This window comes from Psittacula echo (genome assembly GCF_963264785.1).
Source record: "Psittacula echo genome assembly, chromosome: 2".
Lineage (NCBI taxonomy): Eukaryota > Metazoa > Chordata > Aves > Psittaciformes > Psittacidae > Psittacula > Psittacula echo.
The window spans coordinates 126,907,847-126,931,954 of NC_137737.1; the positions used below are offsets into that span (position 1 = coordinate 126,907,847).

Here is a 24,108-nt window from a genome sequence, read left to right on the forward strand (position 1 = left end):
CAAGAGACTAAAGAAGGGCTTCAACTTTCTCCAAATTCCAAAACGCAAGCATTTGATATCTGTCTCTAAACATAATTTTTGAGGTCTTAGAAGCCCTAATGCCAATTAAAGTAACAGATAACTTTATATTTGATCAATAGATCTCTCACTGTACATAAATAAAAAAAAAAAAATCCTAATGCAAATGGAAATATTTAGTTTTGCTTCTTTTTTTTTCTTTTCTGGGAGGACATATCATATTCCTATACTAGTTGCACACATTTCATGTTCACAAAAATGAAAACACCCTTAAATAAAAATGTAACAGTTTATACCATGACTGCAAACAGAAAAGCAGAGGCATGATTTTGTTCCAACAGTGCTGAAGGACAAAAGCAGGGAGAAAGCAGAGCACAATAACAGCAAAAGGAGAGCAGGTGATAAAAGCAGATGAGAAAGTAAGAATATACAGAAAAGGGTGGCACAAGCAAGAAGTTATGAGGAAAAAGACAATAAGGAAAAGAAAACCAATCCCTTCAGCAGCAGGGCTGCTCATCATTCATAGTCATTCACCATGAAACTCACTCAGGCATTATGAAAAGAGATTAATACCAAGTTGCTAAATCCTCTATTATTTAATGAGGATATTTTTGCTTGTTTGAAGATTCAGCTTTTGTATTTTAATGATTATGTGAGGAGCTCAGATTCAATTTTTTAAAAGGGCATTTGTAGCCCTCATCACAGTGCAGAAACGTATGAGAAGGTGATGTCAGATTGCTCAAAAAGCAGAATAAAGGTGAAATTAACAGAAATTCCCCTCAACTATTTTTTTTTTTTTCAGATTGGCTTATGATCTGGATTTCTGATTTTAAAGGCCAGAAATCATTAGAAAACACTCTTTTGAAAAATGTGCACCTCCCATTGCTGCACATAAACCCTACAATTATCATATGACAGACACAGGTTTTAGCATGTTAGTTTTGAACATTTGACACTATCTTTCTCTAATGCCTATGGAAATTGCTAACTGTTGTCTGAAGCTAAAAATAAACCAAGAGAAATTGTGATATGAATGAATTTTTAAGAAAATAAAGCAAAAATGGCACACTTCCATGACTTTCAGAGCCAAAGACATGCACATTGCTACCCCTCACCAAAAAGATCTAATATTTATCCAGAGAATAAGCAGTAATGCCATCATTCCTCTTAAGAGCAATGGCTGACTGCCATTTAGCAATGAAGAAGTATCCTGTCGCATGCCATGCAACGAAAGCCAGCTGGGTGAAAGCTACATCTCAAGTAAACAGCGTCTGCAGTGATGGAGCTGCCATCAGGAGTCACCCACCAGTATACATATTTATATCTCCCTGCAGCTCAGTACTAGCCACTTGCCTCAGCCTCAAGCATCCAGCAAGAAAGGTGTTTATGTTCAGGCCTCAATTAATGAAACCATTCTAGGGAACTAGTAACAAATAGACAAAAATATGCTCGCACAAGTACTTCTACAGCAATGACTAATTAGGTTTTTCCAGCAGGGTTCTGCTGCCCAGAAGCAAGTGGTGAGATTTGTCAGCCCTGAGTTCTTTTTGTCAGCACTGGGATTTGTTCTCCTCATTCTGAACTGAACCATCATAGATTTGGTCATTTTGGGATGCCATGCAAAAGCAGGTTTTGGGTCAAAAAATGGAAAATAACTTTCAGCGAATGTTTAATACTCTATAAAGCTGTCATCTATATTATCCATACAATAATTGTTGGAGCATTTAAAGTTCTAGTGTCTTTTCACAAAGTAAATATAAACTAATAACACCAGGGAAACCAAGGTTGCTGAATTAACTTGCTTTTCTGCCACATAATGAAGAAAAGCTAATTATATCCTCAAACGGGTAAGCTCTTATTACAGCAAACACTTACAAAAAGACACTGCACCTAAACAAGCGTGGAAGGTTGCAAGCAGTCCTGCTTTAGGCCTTCACAATGCATAAAGCTCTTATGAGGAATTCAGAACCTGACTCAGGCACAGACTGAATCAGTAGCAGCTTTGCTCTTCACTTAACTGAGCGTGGGATGAAATATTTTAGTGATAAATATAAGCTTTACAAGAAAACAGAGTGATTACATAAAGCCAGACAAAACTACCTGGTTATTCTTTATATGTAGACTTTTTTAAGGTTACCAAAACCTCACATTCTAGTTATGCCTCACATGAGGTGAACATGAAATGGCATGACAGATTTTAGCACAAGCGGAGACATTAGCTTTCAAATACAATCCTGGAAAAACAAAGTTTGATCTCACAAGGGCATTCCATTCATAAACTATTCTTATTCACCTAAGTCTGTGTTTTCCTTCTGAGAGTTAATGAGGAAACCCACAGCCTGTAGATACATTCATTAGCTCAGTTATGATTTACAGACTGTGCATAACAGAAAGATTTGACTCACAGACAGACTTTCAAAAACATCAGTCAATATGTAGATTAAAAAAAAAGTTAAGATAAAAAAATTTAGACTAATCTGTCTGTGTCCAAAAGTGTGCTTCCTCTTGCCTTCTCAATACAGAGCACAGTTCATTGCTGATCGCTCAGAACTAAAATGTTTTAGCAATCACTCCTGGAAATTCTTCACTGTCTGAGGGGAGGTAAACTTTTGCAGATTTTGATGATATCAACAGGTTTCAGACACTCTGTACCTACAAACCAAACCTCAAGTGGTCAACGTATTTAATTTAATTATTTAGTGAATGTAAGAGCTGAATAAGCGCAAAGAATGGACACATGAAACAGCTTTACTCCTTGCTTTTTTGTCTTGAAACACCAGTACCAGTCTGCCTCTAGAAAACCAACTAATGTTCTGGTCTTCTTTATGCATCAACTGTAAACCAGAAAACATTATTAGAGAAATTCCATCATTTTCTTGACACTTACCCTTCCATATCTGTTAGCATAGGACCCTGTAAGCAAGGAATGGAAAATGATGATTGTCTCATCCAAATCCCAAATGAATACTCTCTGTAAAAAGAGAATCAAATCAATATGTTCTTCTGTGAAGCCAATACTTGAAATGGAAAGTTAAAATTTGAATCAGTAAGTACACAAATGAGAAAATTGTATTGAGATGGTTATGCATTAAAACCTTAGTTTCCTCATCTTTTTTTTTTTTTTAGATCTAACAAGTTTTTTCCAGAATAAGGTAATACAATCTGTTAGCTTTGTACTACAGCTGCCATTATATCAAATTATTCTTTTTAGAATAGAATTATAGCTATTTTAAAAACACACAGAAAACAAGATTGTACAATGCATTATTTTAATGCCAGATGTGAGATAGAAACAGAAATAAAAGAAGAGAGGCCTCTGAAAATTAAATCTTTGGAGTTTGAATTCTGTATTTCTGCAAGTCTTATAAAACAAAGTTAATATAACTGCTCTTGGAAATTACCTCTGAAGCCAAAATAAATCCAATTGCTGCTAAGCACTTAAATCCCCTTAATCTATCTATGTTCATTTTGAATGGATTTTTAGGCACCTGAAGAATGAAAATTACAAACTTAGATGCTGCATGTGTAAGAATTTATGGCATCAGTAAATAATTCTTTCACTTACAACCAATGGAAAATATGTGGTTTAAGTTTGTCCTCTGATCACACACAAAATGATATTTTACTGAAAAATAAAGTGTTCAAATAGAAGTATTTTAATTCCTGGTGAGATTGTATTTCCCGTGATGACAAATGGGCTAAGATTTTGGAAAGGAAGAGCAATGCTGTGTGGACACTCATAGCTGTGGTGTGTCATTGGAGATGTGCTCTCAACATAAAGCATGGGCCACTGGGAGGAATGTGAACATAGCTTGAGAGAACAAAACCCACTATTGTGCTAGAAGTGTCTCCTGTCCAAACGCAAACCTTCCTTTGACATGGGAAAAGCTTGCCTTTTCATATCTTTTTTGACCAAAAAAGGGAAAGAACCTCCAAGTATTTTTCAGACAAAGTATGTGCTCTTCATGAAGAAGATTCTTCAGAAGAAAAACTCTATCTTCTACAAAAATGCTTTTAGAAAATAAAAGAGAGTTCCAATGCTACTTTATTTTTTATGTGTAAATATTACTTCTCTGTGCAAAAAAAAGATAAAAATACAGTCTGTAACAGGTCAAAGACATCTAATATAATGTACCTCTAGATCAGAGTCAGGTGGTGGTGAAGGATTATTGTTTCTTCTGCCACGTCCACGTGATTTCCCATCTGAACTACGACGCAGTCTATCTGAATCTGAATCCTTAATGGGCGTTGATGGACTGTGGATTGTACTGTATTCTGCTGTGGTAAAGAAATGATATTTTTAACTTCCAGTTTAAATTTACAAATGTTCAACTTACTTGCTTTTTATGTGACATGTGACAATAAACCCAGGATTTTCACTAAAGAGTCCTAACGAAAATAATTAAATCTACAATTATAACTGGAAATACTGATATAGAAATTAATTCAATCAAGATACATATAAAACCAGACATATAACTATTTCAGTAAACAAATAAAAAGGAGTAAGTAAAAAAAAATATTCATTCCTTCAAATCATAGAGTATATCACTCTATGTGTATTCCTTCAAATCATAGAGTGTATCACTTCATAGAGAAGCTTAAATTCTAAATGAACAATTTTAAGGTATACCAGCTCTTTTTTAAAGAACATTGGTCTAATTCAAAGTTTTTGAACATGATTTAAGATAACCACTATGGTGGCTAGCAAGAAAAAAACATCCAGGTGTGAAAAAACCCCAAACATACAGGAAATGAAAACTTTTCCAAATTGCCTGATTTCAGGCAGTTTACTTAGATCTCTGCATTTGAGTCAGATTAATAGAAGTTCTAAATATGGCATAAAATAGAGTCCTTGTTTTCCCAGGGTAAGTTCAATTAATAAGTTTTAAATATGCATTAACTATGAAGAATAAATTTATAGCATTCTTCAAAGACCCGCTCAACACTGAATTCTTCCTACATGTAACTTCCAGACAAGATACAATTCTTCATAAACAATATTGTAGGCTAATTATCAGGCTTCAGCAAAATTTATTTACAAAGATATTTACAGTTGAATAGGTAAAAAAGAACAACAAAGTTTTCCCAAAAACATGCTAGTTGGAACATGTTTTGCTATTCTTAACATCCATAGACCTAGTAACAGTTAAGTGCTTGAACATTAAGAAAGCAGGCACGGAGCAGAGACTATCCTTCCTAACTCATTTAACTAGAAGCACCATACTCCTCAGAAATGCAACACATTTTAAAATCTCTTTTCGAGACTTCCTTTCACAACCTTAAGTTCACAGAGAAAAGACTTTTATTGTGATGGTTACTGTTGATTTTTTTCCTAAAAAAACCCCAACCAATCTTTATTTTTGTGAAGGCAGCTGAAATTTTCAGGATACAATGTATTTATTAATTTGACTTCTCAGTTAACATTAGAATCATAGAATTCTAACTGGGCCTTAGCTTTCCTAACCTGGTCCCTAGCTTCACAGACAACATCCCTGTATTCTTCCCAGGCCGCCTGTCCTTGCTTCCACCAAAATTAACTGCTGTTTAGAGTTCAGTAGATGTGGATATTTGTACCAATATTAATTTTCTTTTTAATCAGCCTAGACTGTGGCATTCCAGTTTGAACAGACAGGTATACTTCTCACACAAGTGATTCTTTCTCCTAAAAACAACATCCTGTAGAGGTCAAAGGTTAGATTAAGAAGGAGACTCTGGACATCTGTGTAACACCATATATGCACAATTACTCAAAATAATAAGGTTGCTTGTGCTGAATAAAAGGAAAATGCCTTCAAATTCTCATGTCCAGCATTTAAATCTACGCTTCATGGAAATCAGTATATATTATATATTTCACATTATACTTTTACCTAAGTATCTCAGGCTACATCAAGCAAAGCAGAATAACAAGTTAAGATGTAACGCAAGGTAAAATAAAGAATCTGCAAAAGAGACTCAACTCATACATAAAAGAATGATTCTGTGTATGTGCCAAACAACAAAAACCACTCAGCCACATCAATCTACATAACTAAAGACAGAGGCTTAAATGTTGAAGATCACATACATTCCAATAATATGTATTTTTCTTATGAAAATGTATTCTTCAGAATACGTATCTAAATTATCTAAACTTTGAATGCAGATTGCTCTTTCACCTACTGTACTTAAACACAGATAAGAAATCATAACTCAACTAGTACTAACTTCCTAATCTTTTAAACTTGAGTTTATCTGCTATACATTACTTAATTATTAAAGTCCTTAAAAAACAACCAAGCAAACAAACAAAACCAACAAAAAAGGAATATGAAAAGAAAGAAAACAACACACAAAAGCATTGAAATAAATTATAACTCGGTAAATAAACAGACCAGAATTTCTTCAACTGGTATATTGGCCAATAATGTTCCAAATATGTGCTCTAAAATTCAGATGTAATGAAAAATTGCATTTCCTATCGACTAGCTTAAATTACAGTTGCTCTTGATGCCTGACAAGATTTTAGGAGTTTGGTTTTAGATACATTTTTTTTAATTCTTCCCACAGAAATGACATGCCTAAAAAGTTTAAGCATTAAATTTGAGACAGTAACAATAATGCTGAGTGAAATAGGGAACAGAGAGCATGGAAAAAGTATAAAGAAAACTTCTTGACGAATAAAACAAAGTAAACGTAAAAGAGTAAGCACAGAGAGCAGAGCATGGTGAGGGCAGGGAAGAAAGTCTGTTTGTAAGAGCCATCCAGCTTTCCATTTTTGGAAGCACCTTCATTTAAGCATCCTGCATTCAAAATTTCAAACACAGGGCTGCAAGTTTGAGTGGAGGCTCATTTCTATCTCTCCTTCATGTGTGCAAACCATCTGTCTGGACAGGCCAGACCCTCACCTGACAAAAAGACTCACAACCCTACTTTGGGACCCCAAGGGTGGCTGGGCAACACCTTAGCCCACCCTTTTTGGGATCACTGCACCTGCATCATTCCCAGATTTGTCTGTAGCGCTCTTCAGGAAATCTACTCTGCTATTTTAACAGCCATGCCACTAGAAACATAACATACAACATCAGCATTCATTACAGCAATATAAGTTAAATCTGTGAAAGTGAAGGACGAAAATATTCCCTTCATTGTATCTGCATGCATTTGAAGACTGTTCTTAGATACTCTTTGTTGCTAGGTTATAACCCTCCCTGTTGATCTGGCTTTCTAGGTTACGATTAATGCTCTCTATAGTTTCTCCAAACTGTACACAGTAACGCAAAGCAAAGTTGAGCAAAGCTTTACTTCCCACGTCCCACAGCCTACTCTCCCCTGGCTACCACTTGGCAGAAGACAATCTCCATTTTCACAATACTTTCAGTAAACGTTAGTTTCAGGATCCCTAGGCCATCTTCTGAGGAGGAAACAACACCTAAGTGGTAATTTCTCAAAGACCTGGCCAAATATTGCACGTGGATACACAACATTGCTAATACCTGGAGCTTCTGAGCCTACTCAGGAGAGCAGTCAGTTATGAACAGTGTGACAGATGGCAACAACCAATGGGGAAAAACATGACATTGTGAGCAAGAAACTCACTCCACACATGTAAAGGGAAACCATAGCATGTACTCTTTGGATTAAGGCTCTGTGTGCACAGCTGGGTTACCAGCTCCCTGCCCAATGGTTGCTCTCAGGTCCTCATAAGGAAACCTAACGAAAGAATCCAGTATCCAGCTGAGCCCTGAGCCTCGACAAGCCCAAGCCCTGACAAATTCTGAAGCAAGATAAACAACAGCGGCTGAGGGTACTCAGTGTGCCACTAATATCTGTAGTACTCAGAGCAGTTCACAGGGAAAGGTAAAGCCTGGAAGGAGCTGCCAACATTCCCCATCCCACATTTGTGCAGTTCATCATTCCTGCCTAAATCTATACCTCACACCTGCTCCTATTCAGATCACATCTCCATTTTTTGAGTTCTCATCCTGTCTCCAAAGAACTCATAGCCCCTCTCAGCATGGTGTCATCTACATATTTAATAGGCAAACACATTCTGTTCCGTCACCTAAATGATTAATGAAAATGCAGTCTGGTGCTAGGCCCAAGGCAGACACTGAGGAATGTTGCTGTAGCCATCCTTCTATTTTAACAGTGAGCTCTCACTAACTTCTCTCTGGACATGGTTTCCTAAACAGTTTCGTATCATTCTGCTGTAGTTTCTGCTAGGCTGATTTAGCCTAGTTTGCTTATCAGTTGTTAAGTGAAAAGATTTAACTGTCAGGGCGGCAAAAGCCTTGCTGAAGTCAAGCTATATATCCACAAAACATGTTATTGCTATACCCGTTATTCTACATTCATTGATAGGAGGAGGTCAATTTGTTCAACCTCAGCTGGCTTCATGGTACCAGATATATTGTAGTATTAGGCAAGGGAAATTATTGTTTCTAAAACACTGAATTTATTGTTACCCTGTTCTTGAGCATCACAAACCCAGGAGAAAAACCAGCCCTTCACAAAACTGTAAATGGAAAACGGGGTGAGGATGAGCTATCCACTGCTTGTCACAGTATTACAGCAAGATCACCAAAGGAAATTCGGCAGTAGCCAGGTTAAACATAAGAAGGAAGAGTTCAGATAAAACCTAGAAGAACTGTAGCACATTTTGCCAGAAAATGCCAGGCTTTCAAAGGATTACAGAGGTTCAAGAGGACCCTGAAGACATCCCTGGAAAAGAAGCATTCAGGAGTGCTACAGCCTTGCCACATTGGCAAGTTGGTTTTATAGGACCAAACAAGTGGTGGCAACGACCCCAGACTTCACTGCCTGTTTCTGGGAGGTCATTTCAGTGCAGGTCCACCCTGATCTAGTCTCTTGATCATCCCTAATGGTGGCTGGAATAATTAGGAGCTATCTTGGAGGACAATTTTGACTGGAAGGACTCCAGCCAGGTGCTCTTGTACCACTCTGCTGAGCCAAAGCTTTGCATCAAGATTCCCGCCCCAAATTAAAATGCTAATGCAACATACAAACAACATCAGCTTTGGAAATCACCTGAGATGAAAATATCTGGAAACTGGAAAAGTGCTTAGGGCAAGTCTTATCCAAACTTAGCCTGCTCCTGGGGTGTCTGCTGATAGCCACTGTGGAGGCAGGATACGAGGCCAGTTGATCCATCAGTCAGGACCACTACAGCCATTTCTGTGTGTTGCATATGCCTTCACAAAATTACATTAATGTAACAATAGTTATTTTTTGACATTCATTAAAAAACAGAATTTTTTGATCTCTTTGCTACGGCCCCAGGCAAGCACTCAATGTCACTGCTTGTTTCTGCTTCACACACTCTGAGCAACTTTTCCAGACCTTGACCAAGCATAACAGACCAAATCATCAGAAAAACATTTTGAATCCTGATTCTATAATTTTATGCCTCCTTCAACAGGTGTGACTGGTACCTCCTGCTCCTGACCCCCCGTAGTATCCCTGTAGTGTACGGTAACACCAAGACAGACAAAAACTACACATAACTGCAAGCAATAAAATACGTTTACATTCTGGTTTACCTAAAATACATGAACCATACTGTAGCAGACTTTCCCTTGTGCTTCAAGGCACCATATTATTGTAACTTGACATAATATTTTGTAAGTATATGCTTCCCTGTTACATTATTGTGAGCAGTTTCGATGCTTTTGTCACAGTGGACAATTTTTCATCATCTCATAAAAAAATACTTTGATTACTTATGAATAGACAACAAAGCTACAGATATACCGTCTGCAACACTATATTCTGTAATTCCTTTTAGTTTGTTACGGAATTCCCCCCTAAGTAATTACTGAATTTTCTTACTGTAGATTTCAATGTACTATACAGCACCAGTATCAAATGACAAATCTGGGGAAAACTAGCTACCCCAGAAATCCCCAGATCAAGTCTGTTTCTAGGTAAATCCAACTGGTGAGTGGCGGGTAGAGCTCTTGCTGTTGACAAAGGCATTGCAAATTTCAACAGACTTTTTTCCTACTATGCTGAAGGAGTATGCAAAAAAGAGTAAACACACATTAGCAAAGTAATCATATCTCATGTCACAATGTAAATCACATGGATGAGATGGGCCAAGGATGACCAGTATAGTCAAATGTCTGTTGAAGCAGGTATGTAGAAATATTTTCCATTTAGCTTGTGCCAAGAGCAATGGTTTCCCCTCAAATCTTATCCTTAAGTTTGAATAAAGACTTTAGATCCTCAGGCCAGTGTTATTTCAACTCCTGTATACCAAAATAAAAATATGATACAAGTAGTTTGAATATGCCAGTCTCATGATATGATTTTCTTACTTTTGCATAAATAAAGTTTACTTTTGCATAAATAAAGCTAAACACAAAATTCCATGAGCACTATGCAAACTTATCCCTTTAGTGCTTACATAAAACTGGCCCATGATTAACCAATGCAGCAGACTAACTTAGGTATTTGAAGATTTATTTTTTTCTTTACGTTCCCATAAAAATAGTATGACTACACCATGAGTACCAAGTAAAGGTGCTAAATAAATATTTCAAGAAATACAACAATGCTTGCTGACAGGATCATAGATGGATGTCTTTAGTGCTGTTTTGACATAATGTCAAAATCTTCACAGGAAAAACAAATACAGTGTTTGTCTATACAGGACCACAAGCACATTATTATAAGCAGAAATCCTCAACAGTCTGTTAAAAATATTGGCAAACATACCTATTTATTTCAAGGCTTAGGTGACTTTTTGATTCAGGACCGTACACTCAAAACAATGACAAAATATACCAACAGTATATCTTACATATAACAGTATACCTTAACTATGTATGGCAACAACTATATTAATAAGCCCTGCAGTGGTTGAGGGTTTTTTTTCTCCAGCTTTCAATGTTACGTCTAATTTATTGTTATGAAATATGATAAGGAGTAACTGTAAAAGCGGCTTTGCCTTTTGCAATACTACATGTGAATACAGTGTTCAAGGAAAAAGAAGTTTAGTCTTTAAGAGCAAAATGGTGACCCATGGCTGAGAACAATTTTTGTTGGCTAGCATGGTTCTTGTGGGGTTTTTAATCTGCATTGTGAAGTATATGCGTAATATAAAAAAATCTCTTCCAGTAATATTTTAAACATACTTATTGCAGAAACCAAGAAAACTGAAAGAGATCAAATCTCAAGAAAAATGCAAGTCTCTCTTGTGAGAAACATTTCTTAATAAATTATAAACACAGCATCTTATGAAACAGAGGGAGAAATTCAACTCTGCTGACTGAATTTCTAAACAAAAGTCTGCACAAATCAAGAGTTTTTTCCAGCTGTGATGATGGAATTGACATACTGCAAGAGAAAATTAATAAAGCTTTAGAAAAAGTAGTCCTTTTCTACATTAACTCTAAGAAATACATTATGAATGTTCCTCTAATTATTTTAGAACATCAGGGTAGGCACAATGGGCTGGAGCAAAACTCCTTCTGTCCAGGATAAATTTCAATACTGGCCAATAGCAGGTGACTAGTTGAGAGAGCTTAAAAAGGACACCTATGCACAGTGCTAAGTCATCCACTGTCTCCAGTGATTTTTTAATGTCAAGAATTTCTTGAGCTGACGTTGGTGTCTGTGTAAATCCAGTCTTTGAGACTGTCTAAGCGGTGCTTGAACTGGCATAAACTTTTTGCATCCACAACATCCTGCAGCAAGGAGCTGCATGGCTTGCCTAGAGGTAACATAGAGAAATATTTCCTTTTGTTCACTCTGAACCTGCTTCAATGAATTGGAATATTGGAAGTGAGAATGAATTTTTGCTCACTAGTCTACTGTTTTTATTTTTTATAAATTTAATTATCATTTCTTCTCTTACATACTACAGCTCACAAAAATCAGCAACTTGCTGTTCATACCTGGAATATCTACTCATGTAGGGACTGAAAGCTCATCCCAGAAGGAACCTAATATTCTACTGTTATTCTGATGACAAACATTGTCTTCTGTAAAGTAAATGTTAGAATCCTACAAGTGAAAAAAAAAACCAAAACCAAACTTAAAAAAATCTTATTTCTGAATTGAAACAAAATTTCCAGTGAAATCTGAAGCAAAGTACATTAAAAATTCAAATATCACACTGACTTTTTTGTGTGTTTGTTTGTTTAATAATTTTCTCATTATGTCATTAGGAAAAGTACAGCCTTCTGTTAATGAGAAAATAACATTAATTTGTATGTCTGTTTTATGGAAACTGGGACTATCAACCTCTGCCCAATCAAAAGGTTTTGTCAGACTAAGTTACAAGAAATTTTTCAGATCCATGAAGGGAAGAGAAAGAAGAAACACTGAGCACAGAAAATCTTCGCTTCTTCTGCAAGAAACCCTGGATGTCCTGGATTGCATGACAAAAACTTGCCTATGTAACTAGGAACTGTGGGAAACCATAAAAGGGTTATTTTATATTTAGACAGGACAGTTATTTTATATTTATATTTTTAAGTGGAATTTTTTGAGCTTTTTAAGTCTGCAAAACTGTGCTAAAAATTTTACAAGAGCACCTAATTACTTTCTCTCTTTTTCTTACCAGACTGTTCTGCTTCACTTACTGGCCCAAATTCATAGGAACCACCTATATCTTTCAAATTATTCTGGTGCCTCTGTAAAGTCTGAAGGTTCTTCTGTGCTTGTCCTGGCATAGTTCAGAACCACATGGATTACAAGAGGTTTTTAAATATAGAAGATATGCAGGGATATGAACATCCAAGTAAGAACAGCTGCAATTCAGCAGCTGGAGCCCATCCTACTAAAGGGGTACAGTAGCCTAATATGATGGCTCTGCACCGCTTCTGACCATCCCTCATATGCAAAGTTCCTCTTGTGGTAGAGAATCAGCAGCCTAACTTGCTCAGATGTGGCAAAACACCCTACCGAAATTTGACTACTTGTAATTAAAATTTGGTTAATTTGCACCTTTGTTCTATGTTTTTGACACAACTATGAATTTCCTTCTCTCTAATATGCCTTTCATTTGTCCCCACTCCACCAGAATTCCCTTCCTCCATGCTGATCCTTCTTTGCTTTGACCCCAACCTTGCTTTATCTTCCAAGCATACTGTGTATGAGCTCAACTGAGGCTCTGCAATACCCCTCAGCAAGAAGAGAAAAAAATTTACACTGTCCAAGGGGAAATGGCAAGCAGGATTAAGACTAGTTAAACTGAACGCTAAATAGAGGTACCCATCCTTGTCCACTCAATACAGGAGGAGTCTAAATGGGCTTGATCCTAACTTCAATGCATAAAGACGAATGCATAAAGATAAATGGAGAAATCTAGGTCTAGCCCTATACCTTCTGCTAACTGCGACCTTGCTGGTGAAGGGGAACAGAAAGATGGCTTCCTTCTGATAAAGAGTGGCCCACAGCAGGTACTTTCTCAAAAGTGTCTCGTCCTGCAGTACAAGCAGGCAGCCCAAGATAAACCCATAGCCACATTGAATTCTTATTTGCAAACCATTTGAATTAACTTTTTCAGAACTGTTAAATAGTAACATAAATATCTCAGGGAAAGAGCCAACTGTCCCAGCAATGCCAGAGGAGGACATGTCGAAGGAATGGCTAAGGAAGAGAGCCATGGATGTACAGCTTTCAATACATGAAAGCATAAACAAGAAGAGGGCTTAGTGCAAGACAAATTCTTAGGTGCTTACCTAACTCTTTCAAATGTTTAGACAAAACTTTGTTAATAAGAGTGTGGAAGATTTGAAGGAAAAAAAGAAAGAGTTCTTTAAAAGGAACTGATAGAAAAGTTTTGTCCAGGCTTACAGTGAGCAGAAAACTAAATAGGAAAGCAGCCTTTAAGCCACTCAGTTTGAGCTTGGTAAAAATATACCTTCTCTTCTTTATATGTGTGGTTACTGTTGCTTTTAGCAAGTATCAACTGCTTTTAAAAAATATACGCAGAGATTTTGCAAAAGATCAAGACCCAGATGACACATCGATTCGACTTCAATATCTTCAATAAAAGCTAACACTTGATCACGTCTGGTTTTGGGGGTAAGAGGAACTTAGTGTTTCCAACTTAAAAAGAAAAGCAAATAAACCCACAAGTAAACAAACAAAAGAAGAATTAACAATAAACTGAAAAGCAGAGTAATTATGCAGACTTCAATATGCATCTATATATTCTAAAAGCTGTACACGAATATTCATTTACATATTTAGAAAGATTCCTTTCTCAAATACATTGCACACACATGTGATCTTATGCATATAAACACACACACCAACTGCATTTTTTCCCTACTTACTTTCAGCAAATGTATCAAAAGAGACAACACTGCATACATTTTCTTTAGGTATAAACATGCAGAAAAACAAGAGTTCTAGCAAATTTAAGCTCACATTGCACATGCAAGACTGGTCCCATCAAGTACATTAAGAAAACTGAAAACAACCTTCCCCAACAAAACTTCGAAACAAAACCTCCTGATAACATTGCCAAATCATAGCTGGTTTTTACTGCATTACTGAAAAACGTATCTGCAACACTGGATTTTCTCTCTGACAGATTTCAAACTTCTGCCATCTACTAACTACTGACATGCTTGAACTGTTAAAAAATGTTTTTTTTTAATAATGGGAAAAGTATTTTTCATCCCTCATTTCCAAAAACCAGCTGGAGCAGTTTGGCATAAATGTTCAAAAAATATCTCAACTTGTAAAGGACTGCCAAATTCCAGCAAGAAAGGTAAAATGACTGGGAAAAAGGGCAAGCCACTGAAAATCTTTCCTCAAAATGGAAACACTTGTGCCATTTCAACTCCCTATGTCCCCTGAAAGTGAAAAGCACAAAAGTTCTCTTTCAAGTGGACAATTGGGCTCTGGTCTGAAGGCTGCCTGATTTCAGTTTGACTTAGGAAAAATTAAAGGAGTTTATCTTAACAATGACAGAGCTTAAAGGCACGAGGTTTTGGTTTAGTGTAAAGACTTTCCCATATCTTGCAATTTTTAACACAAGCATTTTACAAAAAAATACAAACAATTTGCATTTCACACAAGCTTTAAAACTTGTACTGATCCTGGTTTTTCTTTAGTCTATTTTCTGTTAGAATCTGTGCAAGATGTGCCACAGGCTCAGGATTAAGAAATAATAATTGAAAAAATAAAATCAACAACCACACACACAAAAAAAATCCAATTCAATCCCCTTTTAACTTACAAAAAACGTGCCCCATAGGGACCATAAAATCTATGTAATTACCTGCTGCAGGATCTGTAACCGCTTGACTGGTGATGCCAGATGGTGGTTCTTGAAGCTGGTATGTTGCATTTGTGGAGGGTGTCGTTGGGCTGGTATTGCTGTTTGTCATGTAATGTGAAGGATATGGTGAGCTATTATAATACTGTGCATATTGGCCCTGGCCGAAACTGGGATAAGAGGGATATTCCTGCAAGAATGAAGAAAAAAAAAGCAACTGAATAGTCCATCAAAGGTTTGCTACTTTTTAGTACAAATTCCAAAATATAACTACAAACACATGTCAGACTTTCAGCACGTATGCTTCCTGGACTAGATGCTGTAGGTCCTAAAACTGTGAGGCATTAAAATGGAATCTAAATTACATGTAATCTTCTCATGCAAATAGTTTATTAGATACACTGTGGAAGGTACATAAGTAAGAACATCAACCCCAGACAATTAGTTCTTCTACTGGAACATGACAAATTGAAGAAAAACATTTATAAACATTAGTTTAACTTGGAAGGATGTTAATTTCTTTCAAAAAGCTATTTAAGGGCTTCATTTTTTCAGTGTTTGAGAATTTAAAGTTTCCTCAACTCATATTTACAAATTTACCTGCTGTGAACTATTAAATCCAGTAGAATTTGTGAGTGAATTATTTCCTGCATATATTCCTGATGATGTTGTAAAACTGCTGCCTGAAATGAAATGAAATATTATGTGAATTACTAAAATACAGTATCAGAAAAAAACTTTCATCATGTGACTATATCATAAGGATATGGCATTGTCGTGGTTTAAGCCAGTCGGCAAGTCAGCCACGCAGTTTCTACTCTCCCCCCCGCGAGGGATGGGGAGGAGAATCGAAAGAATGTAACTCCCATGGGTTGAGATAAGAACAGTCCAGTAACTAAGGTATAACACAAATCACTACTGCTGCCACCAATAATCATAATGATAAGGGAAATAACAAGGGAAGAGAATACGATACCACCCGCCGGAAATAAGCCCGACAGACAAGAGAACGTGCCCTTCCTTGGAACTCCCAGTTACATCCCCAGGCATGACTTGCTGTGGTATGGAATACCTCTTTGGCTAGTTTGGGTCAGGCGTCCTGTCCCTGCTTCCTCCCGGCTTCTCCTCCTCCCTGGCAGAGCATGAGACTGACAAAGTCCTTGGTCAGGGTAAACATTCTGACCAGCAAATGAAAACATCGGCTTTATCAATATTATTCCCAGGCCGAAAGTCAAAACCACAGCGCTGCACCAGCTACTAAGAAGGAGAAAAACTGACTGCTGCTGCTGAACCCAGGACAGGCATATTTGTAATTTTTCCCATATGTTGACCGATTTGGTTGTCAATATCTCTGTAACGTGTTAATATATGGAAAGTGATAATGCATCGCTGCTATACCCTGTGCTTCATTATTACAATAAAAAGAGAAACTTGAAATTTAGATAGGAATTTGGAGCCTTCTCAGATCTGATTATTAGGCTACCCCAACCCTCAAAATAATACCCATCACTGGAAGTAACGAGGGTTTCTTTACTTTCTGCTTCTGTTGAACAGCAACTGAGAGCCTTGTCTTGAGAATGCCATCTCCCCTCACTGAAGCCCACTGGATCCATTTCTTCTAACACCTTCCAGAATTGGGTCCTCTCCTCTACCCGAGCCTGCTCCTCACAGGAACAGCAAAAGTCGCAGCTCCCTTTTCCAAACAGCTCGGCAAGACTGTCAAGCCATAAGGATTCACTAATCGATCATAGACAGCCTTGGGCTGCAAACATTTTTCCTTTTTGATAGAGTCTACCGGGCATGACACAAGGGAAAAAAGTACCTCTCTGAGAAGGGAGACCCAAGATAGATTGAATTTAGCCCAAGGACTGAATTACCGCCTTCACCTCCCTTCACCCCCCTTCATGAGCCACCAAAAATAGACAGATGGGGCTCTTGTTTAATACCTAACCTGAGAAGCTGTTCCACTAAAAGGGCAGCAACCCCCTTTCAGCTGTTTTTCCCTTGCTGGTTATAACCCAGGAGTGACACAGCCACCAGCTGAGACATATGGATGCACAGGGTGAAGCTACATAAGCCACCAGAAAGTCTGTAATGATGCAACCTATTGAACTCGTCCAGCGGGAGAGCACCAGTGTACAGGTTGTTTACAGCCTCCCTCACCACCGAAACCTGCCTTGGTGCAAAGATATACTCAGACCTCAGGAGCAAAAGCTTGCAGGTAAGCAGAGGAGGCAAGAAGGGATTGAAATCAACAAGGAGCTAGGTGCAGATGCACTGATCCTCTGATATCCTCAACATGACCCAATTAACAACCAAATCCTATGCAGTGGCTACTCATTAGAAAAAGTGACTTTTCTTGCAGCTCCAAACAGTGAGGAATGCAGGCAGGGCTGCATGCTTAGTACAACCCCTCAAGGGCATTTGTGAGCTATTTATGTTTTTAAACAAAAACCCCCAAACCAATAGTTATCCCAGCCATAAGAAGTCAGAAGGAAAAATATTTAAATGCTTTGATTGCAAAAGATACTAAAACCACATAGAAGTTAAGCCTAAAAGTAGGAGATGTGAAGTCCAACAGCAGTGGAAGCAAAAGATGAAGCTTAAACTTAACGTGTGATAATGACTGTAAACATTTCCCTTGTATTTGCTGTTAGTGCAAAAGCTCTGTGATTGTTGATAGATGCCACTAATCCTGTGAACTAAAATAAGATTACTTCAGCAGAAGAGTTGACATCCAAGTTTAGCAGATAGTACAGATAAACAGTACTAATGAGAAAAACATGTTGTTTTAAGTTTAATTTAAAATTGGAAAACAGATGTTATTTTTTATTATAACAAACCCAGAGCCAAAATACAGCTGAAAAATATTTGAAATTGCAAAACTTTGAAATACTATTTTATTTCTAAGAGTGCTTTGGCTGGAAGAATGTAAGTTGCTGTGTCTATTTCTATAGTTATTTCTAAGTGACACACTAATGCATTCAAACACAGCTTTTATAGGTGCATAGTTTGAGCCATTCTAAAAAGATATAAAAGGCCTCTTGTAAGAAGAAATAAAAAACTAACAAAAACACCCAACTTTTTTTGAGGAACACATTATCTTTCCACAGAAAGTTTGGCAAATAATTTGCAAGAGCAAATGAGAAAAGTAATTACATGCCAGCCAGCATCTCTCCCTCTCAGACAAAGACACACACATGCTAACATGCAGATCACTCTCTTTCATCTCATGGTCAGCACTGGCTCCTATGGAGGAGGGGCATGGGTCTCCTAGACCGTAACAAACATGAAGCACGTTTCTCAGGAACAGCTCTGTGGGCCACACAGAACTACTGGCCTAAAGCTGTTTTTAAAATACTCCAATTTTGCCATTTGTTTTTTAAATACTCAGCCACAGCACAGCATAGGGCTGCTGTCCTGCCTTAGCTGAGCAAACACAAAAATAAGAACCTCTACAAAACGCACAAGATTTATTGCCAGGAGTTGGCCAGCTACGTAGCTTTAAAATGTGATAAAAGCTGTAAATTGCAGGTCAAAGGTCTATTTTGCAAAGAGTGCAAACTCACATTAAAGCTGGGAATCCCAGTCAGTGTTGGAAGATGGCCGAACCCTGCTGGGACCAGGGCGCAGGGCTTGCCCCCGTGCTGCTGTGAGGCGCGGGATGCGGTCCTCCCCTGGGTATTTGCCACAAGAGTCCATTTGCTTCTCTAGCTCAGACTCCTTGCCATGGGCTATGTCTATCATCAGGGTACAATGTATGTGGCAGAAGTTTAGTGCACCTCTCCTGGGAAAGCCTAAGATGGCCAGATGAGCTATTTAAGCTCAAGGTTTCTTCCATTTACTTACAGTGTTTAAAAATCCTTGGCAAACTCCCCCTTGTTGTCCTAGTAACTGCTTAGCCATCCAGCACAATATTTTTATACTGTATAATAATAACCTAATACCTTAACGTTCACTTTTTTATGGTAGAATTCCCAAATCAATTGGTTAGTATATTCTCAAACATCACAGTCGTGGTAACTACAACAATGCTGGTGCTCATCAGAGGTCTAGTACCTTTCCAGTGGTGGGTGCAGGGTAAAAGCCACACTTCTATCACAATCAAAGGATACCCAAGAAGAGAGTTTCAAATGGAGATCATCTATTGGCATTTCCTCAAGCCCTTCTCCACTTCATTTATCCTCCCTGAGCAAACCTTACAACTCTGCCAATATAGGAACAACGGCCCATTCCCACAGCCGTTAGTCATGTAAGTGGTCTTTCAACATCTATGAGGCAACTTATATGAAAAACAGCTTAAGGAACATATTAAAGTAAGGGGGGAGGGAGTGGGAAGATGGGGTGGCAGAACCACCTAGGTCCTCTTCCCACCCTATCCCCTCCACACCCCCTGTTATAGGAATGATAAATTGGTAACAAACAAAAATCCAATTACCAGAATAACCTTAGCAAGGAGTCAGAGGCAGCAATTTTCCTCATCATTTTCAGAAGTTGGCAGTCTCTCCCTCCGCTATTGTTTCGTGACTAATCACGCTGTAATTTTAGCAGGGTCAGAAAAAGCACTGGGTTTAATTGGCTGCACACGCACCGTGAGGCAGCTTCTTTATTGTTGCAGAGGGACATTCACCCTAGGGAGAGGAACCTGAAGAACTCCTAGGCTTTGGAGCACAAGATAGCCCCACTCAGGAAGCACAGCCATGGCAACTGCAAGGCCACTAGGAAATCCCCTTTACTGCAGGCAGGAATGCCAGCAGGGTTCCAAGCACACTGTCATGTAACGCTTGGTTGTGAAGGAGGTTGTGGGATCCATTATCCCCATTTAGCAGCTCAGCAGCCACACGTGGGAGATGAAGAACGGCTATTGCAGGCTGTGACAAGGCTGAGGCTGCAGCCTGCCCATCTAGTGCTAGAGAGGAAAGGGAGAATAAACTCATTTCCCTCTGGAGGTTTCTGAACAAACAACTGAACAGTGAACAGCAGCAGCACTACCCCCGTCTTCTGTCAAGAGAATCAATTTCGTCCTTAAATAATAGTTGAAACTATGAATAGGTTCTCCTTCCAAAACTGAATGAGGAAAGGGAAACAAATGTTCCTGTTTACTTTTAGCATCTGTTCAACGGAAGAATTAAGTTAAAGTTGTTTCAAATTCAAAATTTAGCCCAACGAAACATTAAAAAGATATATATTCTCATGTACAGTATAGATACAAACTGTCAACATTCAACAGCAAGAAGTTCAGCAATGTGATTATTTTCTATTTAGCTTCTAACAACTCCGCCAAGTTTTTAATTTGAAATATTCTCCTTATTTCCATACTTATGGCCTCTAAGGTTTCTGTATGAGACCAATCCTTCCCTCATCCACACAACATGCTGTTTCTGAGCACAACAAAAATGACATAGCCACCACAGAGACTCCCAGACTGTGTCTCTTCTGCCCAAGCACAGCTCTTCTGCTGCCTTCCATGGCAGGGGAGCTCTCAGCCTAAGCACAGCACAGCTGTAGCAGAACTCAGGCTCAGACCCCCTCCTCCCTGTAGACAATACTGTCGTGAAACCGATGCCTCTGACCCTTCTCTCATTAGAGCTTCACAACTGGGTCATCTTTAACACATTTCTTTTGCACAATATTTTTAGATCCTTGCCTTTCAGTGTGCAGCTGAAATGCTTTCCAAGATCTTACTGTTCCATTTCTTGACAACCGCCACCCTTGCATGACCTTGACAATTCCAGTCTTATGCACATTTTGCATATCGTAGAAAACAAAGCAACAACCTTTATGACACACCTCTATGTAGTCCATTGACCGAGCCCCAGTTTTGCTCTATTAATACCAGAATTCACTTAAATTTTCTAACAAGCACTCTTTCACATTATCTCATGCTTCTTGCCCTTTCCTCCTTCCATCAAATGAGTTTCCCATAGGCATATGCAAAACTACTTCATTGTCCTCCCTAAAATCACTTTTTATTGACATCCTCTGCTCCATATCTTACAAAACCCCCACCTTTGGAGCTGCTAGATAACCAGTATGGGGTGACGACTGTTTGTTATGCCTAACCAGTGACAGCTTTATTGTTACATTAGGCTTTCTTAGCCCATGTGTTTTATTTTAGCCTCCAACTTCTGTGGGAACTATATTTTCATCTGGCTGTATAAACTGGCACAACAGGATCCTGATACATGACTGTGGCATGAAGGCACTCCTGCAGTAGAAATTATAGGCAACATAGACATGATTTTTTCAATAACTCTATTTCCTAGCGACCATGAATTATCAGTTCCATAAAAGCTGGAATGTTGATTCAGGAGTTCCCCATAGCTGCTGCTGCTGGCAAGCATTCTGAGCTGTCTTCTACAGACAGGTAGTGTTTTACAGGGCGATATGTGTATTTAGTTTTTTTAGTGTGGCTATCTGCAGAAAGTAAAACCAATAACCTGATTATGGTTATATTTACTCTGATGAGTAGATCACCACTACTCAGCATGTAGATGAAAGTTTGCATACTGCTCATACTATCTTCTTCTCACTTGTCAGAACACACTACAAATAAGCAATACTTCAGATGTCAGATGGTTGCTTCTGCCCTATGGAACTACTCAACACATAGCTCAAAAAGGGATTAAAAATAAACCCAAACAAACCCAGGCAAAAAACATCTCCCTTCTATCTGAGCAAAGAACTGGATCAATATACCTCTAAAGCCATGTAACAAAAGCAAAACTCATTCATTTGGTCTCTGAAAGCACTTCTGCCTCAAGACGTATCATGGAGCATTTACATGATGGTGCACAGTTTAAATGGAACATGATAATAATAAAGAGAAGTGCTGAACTTTGAAAAAAAATGTGGTCTGATTCTGTGAGCGATCATGTATTTCAACAATCCTAAAATCTGAAATACACCTGATTTCAACTGCCAGATCCAGGGGTGAAAAGTCCTGCAAGCAGACACCCAAAATTAGCTATCTGTAGTAAACAAAGATTTTTTTTAAATATCCCTTAAAGTGGTGGAAACCCAGAACCAGGCACACCCAACAACTTCCCGATACAGCAGAGGAAAAAGGAATTGGGAGAACAAGGTGGAAAGATATTAAGTAAACCAAACAGGCAAGTAAGGCTACAAAATATAATTGATAATAATAGCCCGCACATACAGAGGCTTACAGCTTTTAAATAGACTTCAAAGAAACAGACTTCAATCATTACTTAGCTACCTCCACAGCTGCAGTAAGTATTTTTAATCTTCCTCTCACTCCCCAAACACACTCAGGTGTCAAATTATATTTGGCGCTTCCTAAATTCATAATCCTGACACGTTTTCCAGGACTTGCTTTGTCACATTCATTATTTGTCGAACTATTAGTATACATTTTTACTGTAATAACACTACAACACTTCACTATTTAAAAATTAATGAAGTGGCTGATCTTTGAAATTACTGAGAGCTGGCCCGTAGCTGCTCTCAGTAAAGGCAATCATCATTGCAACTCCAACTGCAATAACATCTGAGATAAGTGCTCAAGCAAACATTCACTTTTATCCTTGGAATGTAAAGAAATAAGGGAAAAAAACCCCAAACATCATATTAACTACATGTAATTAATGGTAATATCTTTTTATACAGACCTTGCATCTGGTAGCTATAGGGAGCCTGTCCAGGTTGAGGTGTGCTAAAGCTGGCACCGTAGCTTAGAAATCCTGTTTGTCCAGGTGACTGTGACTGTGCCAATCCACCTTCTGTCTTGATGCCTGCCCACAATGCACCTAAATCAGTTAGTGACAGCAAATCTATTTGTTCATATTCAAACAGGGATGGAAAACAAAATCACTTAATTAACAGCATTTTTAACATATAAGTATCATTGCATGCATGAGAGAACAAATATCGAGAACATACACAAATGAACAGGGTAAGGGCAGTCTAAAAGCACACATAAAACTGAAGTTCACCAGGGAGAGGTTAAATTCAAAACTGTGTTTCCAATAACTGCAAAAGAAATTTATACATGAACAGGAAGTTGCATTATTCCCTTTTTCCTTTCCTGCCAGAGGCTAACTTTTCCATATATTCATGACATTTCACAGAGGTAGATCAGAAACTTTATAAGATTTTAATGAAGCATAGCATAGCCAAGCTCTCCTGCCATCCACCCATTACTGACATAACTGAGATTTGCATTGTATAATATTCCTACATGAAAATTATGTGGCTGTGAGTGCAAACGCTTTCTAAGGAATTGGAAGTGGATAAAGAGAACTAGCAGTATTAAGTATAACGATGATTTTCAAAGCTAATTAAATGCTATAGGAGGCATTCAGTCTTTTAACAAGTAAACACCTACTAGAGAGGAACTATTCCTGAAGCGATCTCCCAAACTGGGAAAAACATAGCAGAGAGTCATTAATTTGCACCGACAGGGAAATCCATTACAGATCACATTACCCTCTCATTTCCAAATTTTGTAATAAAACAATCCAAAGTCCAATTAAATGAATGACTTGCCTCCCAACTTCAGTGATTCTTCCCCCAATTTGTAAGGCAACAAGCAAGTAAATATCAGCAAGTGAAACACTGAGGAAACGCACACAATTCAGCCTCTGTCTCTTAGTTTTAATTATAAGGTTGTCCCAACATGAACTACCATTTAAAAATAATTATAGCCAAAGCAATGGAAAAGTAATACAATACTCTAAGGTTTCACTGTGGCATTCAGTGATACCTCATTGTTCAGAAACCACCGTTATTTGAACTGAATTAACTAAGTGTGAATTAGCAACATTCCTTTGAAAATTACTGTTAACCTAAGTCCATTTCCTGGTTGGATTTTTTTATTTTTTTAT

At 38.0% G+C, this 24,108-nt stretch overlaps 1 protein-coding gene across 7 annotated transcripts in view; it reads right to left on the reverse strand.

Annotated features, from left to right (window-relative positions):
- Window positions 1–24,108, reverse strand: part of EYA1 (EYA transcriptional coactivator and phosphatase 1) — a gene marked incomplete at its 5' end in the record, with an annotated part of 152,849 nt that overhangs the window by 42,138 nt on the left and 86,603 nt on the right. For 3 of the 7 annotated variants that reach the window (XM_080610713.1, XM_080610712.1, XM_080610711.1), the window contains 5 exons: window positions 2,906–2,989; window positions 4,154–4,293; window positions 15,266–15,452; window positions 15,863–15,941; window positions 22,890–23,016. In XM_080610713.1, coding sequence (XP_080466839.1) covers window positions 2,906–2,989; window positions 4,154–4,293; window positions 15,266–15,452; window positions 15,863–15,941; window positions 22,890–23,016 — 617 coding nt within the window. Of the gene's footprint in view, window positions 1–2,905; window positions 2,990–4,153; window positions 4,297–15,265; window positions 15,453–15,862; window positions 15,942–22,889; window positions 23,032–24,108 lie in introns of all 7 variants that reach the window. The other 4 variants (XM_080610709.1, XM_080610707.1, XM_080610708.1 and 1 more) reach the window with 3 other exon arrangements.